This window comes from Oryzias melastigma, linkage group LG2 (genome assembly GCF_002922805.2).
Source record: "Oryzias melastigma strain HK-1 linkage group LG2, ASM292280v2, whole genome shotgun sequence".
In the NCBI taxonomy this organism is placed as follows: Eukaryota; Metazoa; Chordata; class Actinopteri; order Beloniformes; family Adrianichthyidae; genus Oryzias; species Oryzias melastigma.
In genome coordinates, this window is record NC_050513.1 from 17,989,062 (window position 1) to 17,997,926 (window position 8,865).

At 38.4% G+C, this 8,865-nt stretch overlaps 1 protein-coding gene across 1 annotated transcript; it reads right to left on the minus strand.

Annotated features, from left to right (window-relative positions):
• Nucleotides 1-531: 531 nt before the first annotated feature.
• On the minus strand, nucleotides 532-7,421 carry LOC112156637 (E3 ubiquitin-protein ligase TRIM39-like). The gene is made up of 2 exons (XM_024288875.2): nucleotides 7,098-7,421; nucleotides 532-4,347 (listed from the first exon to the last, which is right to left on the minus strand). Exon 2 carries the CDS (start codon nucleotides 4,336-4,338, stop codon nucleotides 2,722-2,724), a length of 1,617 nt encoding a protein of 538 aa, XP_024144643.1. The 5' UTR covers nucleotides 4,339-4,347; nucleotides 7,098-7,421; the 3' UTR covers nucleotides 532-2,721.
• Nucleotides 7,422-8,865: the final 1,444 nt, after the last annotated feature.

Below are 8,865 nucleotides of genomic sequence, written 5' to 3' on the forward strand. Positions count from 1 at the left end.
GTGAAACAAAAAGGTCTTTAGATTTTGAAGAGTTCAGGCTAATCAATGGAGTGCAGGGACAAAGGAAGAACGTTCCAGAATTTTGGAACCATCGTTTGGAATGCTTGATCTCCTCCTGTTTTAAAATGTGTCAAAATAAATAAATGAATAAAATAAAATAAAATAGACAAATTCAAACACACATCCAAACAACCATACAAAGAAGTTTAAACATTATACAATAAAGCAGCCCAGTCTCAGTAAAATGCGTACATATTCCACGATTTGGGAAGTACCGTGTATAATATACGCCAAAACCGGTTTTTGCGTGCATATAATACGCGCGGTCCTAAACGTGTTAAAATGTGTTTTCCAGGTTTGACACGTCCCCTGGTGGAGCCGTGAGCATCACAGACAGCCCCACAAACGAACAATTTGCTTTTCTAACCCTAACCATAACCGTAATCCTAACCTTAACCAGGAACGACGTCATTTAGAAAAGAGCCGGAGGATTTCTGACCACGTGATCAAAACCAAACCTAAAAACTCGTGTATATTGTACGCCGGCGCAACCTATTCTCAATCATTGCGTATCATATGCACGCAAAAACCGTGTTTGGCGTATATTATACACGGTATTTCAGAGAGCAAAGTCGTGGAATATGTACTCAATTCCTACCACCATTTCAAATGTGATGGCTCTGGCATAAAAACTGTTTTTTAATCGATTTGTCCTTGATTTCATAAGGCAGAAGTGTAAACAGAGAATGTCCGGGGTGGGATGGATCCAATAAAATGTTTTCAGCTTTCCTGAGGCAGCGGGAGCTGTACAGTTCTTCCAGAGATGGGAGAGGGCGGCCTATGATCTTCTGGGCTGTGGAGATGACCCTCTGTCTGCACCAGGCACAAACACAATAAGTCAGAATGCTCTCAATGGAGCAGCAGTAGAAGGACACCAGCAGTTCCTCGTCAAGGTTGTTCTTCTACAAAAGTCTGAGAAAGTACAATCTCTGCTGGGCCTTCTCTACCAGAGCAGTGGTGTTAGCGCTTCAGGTGAGGTCCTGCTGGATGGTGATGCCCAGGAACTTGAAGGCATCCACCATCTCCACCATGTCCCCGCCGATGTACAGGGGCTGAATGACAGTTTTCTTCCGCCAGTAATCCACCACCAGTTACTTAGTCTTATTGATGTTCAAGAACAAGTTGTTGTCCCCGCACCAGACGCAGAGTCGCTCCACTTCGTCCCGATAAGCGCTCTCATCCCCCCCAGAGATGAGCCCCACCACTGTGGTATCATCAGCAAACTTGATGATTGTGTTGCTTGTGTGGGTGGAGGTGCAGTCGTGGGTGTAGAGGGTGTAGAGGGTGTAGAGCGGGGGGCGGTGTTGAGGGTGAGGGCTGTCGACATGTGGGGTCCTACTCTCACCCTTTGAGAGCGGCCTGTCAGGAAGTCCAGGATCCAGAGGCAGATTGAATCTGAGAGTCCCAGGGCCTCCTGTTTGGACACCAGTCTGTGCGGGAGGATGGTGTTAAAAGCGAAGCTGAAGTCCACAAAGAGCAGCCTCGCATAGCTCCCTGACTGCTCCAGGTGTGACAGAGAAGTGGAGGGTGGTGGTGATGGCGTCCTCTGTGGATCTGTTTGCCCTGTATGCTAACTGATGACTGTCCAATGCTGGTGGGAGGCGGGAGACAATGTGACTGCGTATCAGTTTTTCAAAGCACTTCATGATGACCGGAGTGAGTGCAACTGGTCGATAGTCATTCAGGCTGCTGATTGTGGATTTCTTGGGTAGAGGAATAATGACTGAGGACTTTAGACATGGTGGAACAGTAGATTGCAGTAAGGATTGGTTGAATATCCTGGTGAAGACCCCCACCAGTCCTTTAGCACCCGTCCAGTGAAGCCATCAGGTCCAGCAGCCTTCCTTGGATTCACAGCCTTCAGCGTACGCCTCACCTCATGCTCCTCGTGCAACTTACAGAACATTACCCTTATGAGTACTACACGATACACTTACCAGAAGCACAATAATGATATGTTCCATTTTCATGATGTCCCATGAGGTGGTTGTACTCCCTTTAAAATATGGCCATACCTGTCTATAGTCTTCCAGGCAACCAAACCACCTGCAGTACGAGTAAAACCCCCGTTTGGGTGCATGTGACTAAGACTTTTTACAACTCCTCCTGATTCAGAGGAGCATCTTTACTCCCAATTCCTCCAAGAGGAGTACCTCTCAACGAAGTCTCTACTCTAATCTTTATTTCTCTAAACTGTGAAGTAGCAGATTCAAGTCCCCATCACCCATTTTCAGATCGGAAGTTTATGTTTCACAGAAAAATTACTCTGTCCAAACTTCGGAAGACAAAAGACATGACAAACTTACAAGTTTTGCGTAGTCTTAGCATTATCGCATTTTGATTTTGTAAGTCTTAAATTCTGGTGCTATCACCGGCGGTTGAAAAGACCACACGTTCTTTGACCATTTAAGCATTTAGTAGAACTCCAGTGAATTATAACGTGTAGAGAAAAAAGCTTTGTGCCGATCTGAATCAGTTGTTGCAGAAACAGTTGGTTTTTCGTTAATTCCACAGACAATTTCTCCAATGTAAACGTTGGAGGTAAAGCTACATGATTAAAGATTTTTCATGTTTTTGGTTTCTTATCATCAATATTCATGGAGATTTTGAGAGATATATGTCTTGTGTGGACACGCGTGGGGTTCTTCATGTAAACTGATGCTAAGCAGTTTGATTGACAGGGCAGATGATTAGAGGTTCGTGGTTTAAAAAACCGTAAATTGGAAATGGACTAAGGAATGGCCGTAGTTTAAAGAAGTAGTTGTTCGTAAAAGTGTAGATAGGAGCTGGAGTATCAACATCGTAAAATGCGACTGAGCCCTCATCGAAATCCACAAACACACCCACCTTCTCAGGCACAGACTGGTTCAGATCAACGGGATGGCTTTCATTAGCTTTGAGTTTTTTTCCATTTCTCAAACAAATCGTCCAGAAATCATTATCAGGGTTCAGCGAGATCCTTCCAATTCTTTCAGCGGACTCCTCGGCTACTCCCAACCCCCAGAATTGCTTTCCTTTCACCTCAACCTCAAAGTAAAATTTACCACTGGAGAAACTCTGCTCTCCCAAAACGGCAAAGATGTGGGAAAATCTCTTTGGATCATCTGGGGCATCCACTTTTTTTTGCACAGAGTGAACTCGTTTTCTATCACTAGACAGGACAAGGAACGCATTGGCAGTTTGAGGGTCAAGAGTCACGTCTACTGCGAACTTCTTGGCTTCCTTCAGCTTGGCTTCAGTCAAAAATTTCTCTATCATTTCCATGATTGTCTTCTGCAGTTGAGTCACAGCTCTCAGCGCGGCCCCCTCATATGACGGTACCACCGACCAGTCCTTGGTCGGTGGACTCGCTTTCAGAGCCGAGAACTTTTGAAGAAAGTCGAGGCGATCTTCAGATTCTAAAAGCGGCTTCATCACAGAGCTCTTCTTCTTAAGATCAGAGATTTCCAGTTCCAGTCCTTTGACGAGGTCTTCGGCCTTTTCCTTTGTAGCGTTCTGTTTGTCTTTGATCTCTTTCACGAGGTCACTCAGGGTTTTCTCCACGGACTCCTTTAGGGCAGTAAAGATCTCCACACCAAGTGCTGTCTCTTGGTCTGCAGTCTCATCATTGAGTTTTTGTGCTTCCTTGATCTCCTGAAGCTTCATTTCTCGAGTCTGCAACATTCTCTGAGTTTCGGCTTCAGTTTTCACCAGTTCAGCCTTCTTTGTTTCAAATTCTTCTTTCAGAGGAACGATCTCATGAGGCTTGTGGTCCAGAACGGCGCACAACGTGCAGAGGTAAGTCTGGTCTGTTTTGCAGAACAGTTCCAGAGGTTTCTCGTGGTTTGTGCAGATCCTGTCCTCCAGGTTCTCACTGGGTTCTATCAGCTGATGCTTTTGAAGACGTGAAACTGTCCGATGAGGCTCCAGGTGAGTCTCACAGTAAGAAACCAGACACACCAGGCAGGATTTGAGAGCCTTCAGTCTAGTTCCAGTGCAGATGTCGCAGGGAACTTCTCCGGATTTTCTGACTTGTTGTTCTGAGCTTCTGTTCGCTTTTTGTTGAACTTCTAACCAAAACTGAGAAACCATCTGAGAGAGCAACGTGTTGACCTTCAGCTGAGGTCTGGTGAGGTAAGTCTCTTTGCACAGAGGACACTCACAGGGAATGTTGACGTCCCAATGCTGAGTGATGCAGTTTTTGCAGAAGTTGTGTCCGCATGGTGTCGAAACTGGATCAGAGAAGACGTCCAGACAGATGGAGCACAAAAACTGATCCTCGACTTGTGGAGCTGACATGTCTGCAGTCTGTGAATAAAGAGTCAGAGTCAGAAAAAAAAGCTTAGACTGAAATGCTAAACTAGCTAAAGATTGTATAAAAGCCAAAAATATGCTAAATTTACACAATGCTAACAGGATACACAAATGCCAACAACCACAAATTCATGCAAACTAGACTCTGTGCTTGCTTAATCCATTAGCACAAGCAGGAAAGCTAAAATTTGCAGAGTTAAATTTTAGGTAACAGAAAAAAACCCACTGAGCCTGAGTTATTTTATTTAAAAAAAAGTCTGTTAGCTAAGACAACATGGATAAAAAGAGGCTTACACAAAAAACTAGAGCAAAACATCACAAAAAGAACAAAAAAACTCAAACTTATATAGTCTGTGAATACAAAAGCTAAGATAGAAATGCTTAATCATGCTAACGATTGGTTAAAAATGCTAATTTTACACAATGCTAACATGCTAAATGAATGCTAACAACTATGAATTCATGCAAACTGGACTATTTACTTGATAAATCTCTTAGTGGCAAGAAAGCTAAATTTTGACAGTTAACTTAAAAAAACACTGAGGATTAGCATTAACTTATTTGTAAACTGTAAGAAGGTTAAAATGGCTTAGAAGAAGCTGGAAATGCAAACGAGCTAACTGCTAAAAATGCTAAACAATTAGGAAAGTGTTAACAGGGACATGGGAAAAAAAATTTTTTGTAAAAAGCATATTATTGATAAGAGGATGTCCTTATTTTGCCAAAAAAAATTGTTTAAAAACTATATTTTTTCACAAGACAGACTAGCCAATTTCAAATAAAGTTATTATTCTACACCCCGATCCAGCAACTGTCTATCTAACTAATCTACGACTTGTGGAGCTGTCGTGTTTACAGTCTGTGAATAAAAGCCAGAGTCAGAAGGTTTAGTAAAAAAGCAACCATACTAATACTGAAATGCTAAACTAGCTAAAAATTGAATGAAAGCATAAAACATAAAAAATATATTCGATGTTAAGATGCTAAATGAATGCTAACAACAATGAATCCATGATAACTGGATTATCTTCATGCTAAATCTTTTAGCACTAGCAAGAAAGCTAAATGTTGACGGTTACTTTTAAGTATAAAAAAAACCCTAAGAAATAACATTCACTTTTTTATTTTAAAGGACGTCTGTTAGCTAATTTAACATTCATAAAAGTGCTAAATTGAAAGGGTAAACTAGATAAAGATTTAAGAAAAGATGCTAACATTCTAAATGAATGCTAACAGCTATGAATTAATGCTAACAAGATTTTATACTTACTAAATCACTAGCACTAGCAAGAAAACTACATTTTCCGAGTTAACTTTTAAGTGGAAGGGGAAAAACCTCAACTGAGCATTAGCATTAGCTTATTTAATGAAAAGTACATCATTAGCTAAGGTAACATTTATAAAAAGGCCACACTGAAATGCTAAAATAGCTAAAGATTGTATAAAAGGCGAAAAGATGCTAATTTTACACAAGGCTAACATTTTAAATGAATGCTAATAAGTATGAATTAAAGCTAACTAGATTTTACACTTGCTAAGTCACTCGCACTAGCAAGAAAACTACATTTCCTGAGTTAACTTTTAAGTGGAAGTGTGAAAAAACCCCAACTGAGCATTTGCATTAGCTTGTTTAATGAAAAGTATGTCATTAGCTAAGGTAACATTTATAAAAAGGCCATACTGAAATGCTAAAATAGCTAAAGATTGTATAAAAGGCTAAAATATGCTAATTTTACACAATGCTAACATTCTAAATGAATGCTAACAGCTATGAATTCATGCTAACTAGATTTTACACTTGCTAAATCACTAGCACTAGCAAGAAAGCTACATTTCCTGAGTTAACCTTTAAGTGACAGGGGAAAAACTCCCACTGAGCATTAGCATTAGCTTATTTACGTCATTAGCTAAGGTAACATTTATAAAAAGGCCAAACTGAAATGTTTTAATAGCTAAAGATTGTATAAAAGGCTAAAATATGCTAACTTTAGACTATGCTAACATGCTAAATGAATTCTAACAGCTATGAATTCATGCTAACTAGATTTTATTCTTGCTAAATCACTAGCACTAACAAGAAAGCTACATTTCCTGAGTTAACTTTTAAGTGGAAGGGGAAAAAACCCCACTGAGCATTAGCATTAGCTTATTTAATGAAAAGTACGTCATTAGCTAAGGTAACATCTATAAAAAGGCCAAACTGAAATGTTTTAATAGCTAAAGATTGTATAAAAGGCTAAAATATGCTAATTTTAGACTATGCTAACATGCTAAATGACTGCTGAGAAATATATTCTAATGCTAGCTGGATTATATTTTCACCAAATTACTTAGCAATACCAAGAAAATTAAACCTGCAGACGTAATTATTTAGAAACAGGAAAAAAAATACTGAGCGCAGAACTAGCTTATCGTTTTAGAGTACCTCTGTTAGCTAAGGTAACATAACAAAATGAAGTTTGAGAGCAAAAAACAGACAAAAATATCACTAAAAAGGACAACTTAATTGTGAAATAGACTCAAAAAAAATTTAATGGCTTCAAAGTCGCTGGAAATACAAATAAGCACCTTTACCTAAATAACTACATAACTTTTTTTTATATATTTGATTAAAACAGGAAGTCTGGCAGAGTTCCTTTGTTGAAAAGTAGCTAAATAAAAATGAACTAAAACCAGAGCTTCACGGGTCCATCTACTGATTCACATTTCGCCCCACATCAACCAACTAAAACTTCTGTACTCACCTGTACGACTCTCAGCTGACTTGTTGAACTCTTGATAATTTCTGGAAAATAGACGAGCGCTCAGTCTTTTGTACTCAGCTGGACTCTGCAGGTACTGGCAGCGCTTTAGTTGTGTTGTTGAAGCTCCAACGCGTCTTTCCAGTTCAGATGCCCCTCCTTCACAGCAGAGGCAGGTGCAGCAGTCAGTGGATCTACAGGGGAATCTGTTTTTCTTACTTTCCTTTTTAGAAAACTGTGACTTATTTCCTCCCAGTCAAAACAACTCCTGTACTGTCTGTGATATACATATTTATTTTTAAATTAACAGAACATTAAATTTAAAGGCCACTAGATAATTTTTAAATTTAGGACTATTTGTTGATGATTTCTGGTGGAGGATTTTATTTGACAGAAAACAAAACTTTTTTTTTTGTATTTTGGTAATCTGTTATTGCATTTCTTTGTAAATGCATGAGAACTGGAATGTTTCTGGAATGTTTACAGGAATAGAAACCGTCCATCTTTTTAACTTTGCCCTAGAAGCAAATATAATAACAGGGAGTGTTCTCTCATTGACTGTACTGCAGTCACGTTCCAAACAGGAAGTACCTGCTGGCTCCAAGAAATAATATTTTAACAACAGGCTAACATTTTTTATGATAATAATTTGGCATGTATTGAGGATTTTTAGGTTATTTTGGAGTTGGGCTAGTAAAACAATTTGACATTGAGCTGTTAAATTAACATTATGCTAGCTAATTTGGGTAATTTGGCATCTAATGAGGTTTTTTATGCTAATTTGGAATTTAGCTAATATTTTAGAAACATGCTAAGGATTTTGGTTAATATATTATCTACTGAGGTTTTTTCATGCTAATTTGTAATTTTATTTTATCAGCATGCAAACGTTTTTGGCTAAAACGTTATCAACTGAGATTGTTTTATGCTAATTTGGAATTTAGCTAATATTTTAGCCATGTTCTAACGGTTTTGGCTAATATATTGTCTACTGATGTATTTTCATGCTAATTTGGAATTTTATTTTATCATCCTGCAAAGGTTTTTGCTGAAACGTTATCCACTGAGGTTTTTTCATGCTAACTTGGAAGTGTATTTTATCAGCATGCTAACGTTTTGGGTTAATTTATTATCCACTGTGGTCTTTCACGCTACTTTTAAATTCTACCTTATACTTAAGCTACAGAATAACATTTTTTTAAATAACAATTTGGCATTTACTGAGGGTTTTTAGGTTATTTTGGAGTTGAACTAGTAAAACAATTTGACATTGAGCTAATATTTTAGAAACATGCTAACGGTTTCGGCTAATATGTTATCCACTGAGGTTGTTTTATGCTAATTTGGAATTTAGCAAATATTTTAGCAACATGCTAACGGTTTTGGCTAATATGTTATCCACCTCAGTGGATAACATAATTTGAAGTTTTATTTTTTTCAGTATGCTAATGATTCGGGTTATTTTGGTATCCACTGTGATCATTCATTATTGCCTTAAATCTAGCATTCATGCTAACATTTTTAGCATTTAACTAAGCAGTTTAAGGGAATTGATACACCTTTCTGTTTGTATGTTTTTTTTCTGTTGCATAAACGACAAATGTTTTCAAATTTATTAATTTTCACACACTTGCTTGTGGTATACTGGTATTTTTTTGCCACTAATTATCATTGAAGAATGATGCTAGAGTTTGGAGAGAAGGGATTGAAGAACAGATACATTTTGACCTTAATATTTAAAGTTGAAATTTGTGTAATTGAACAGGAAAAG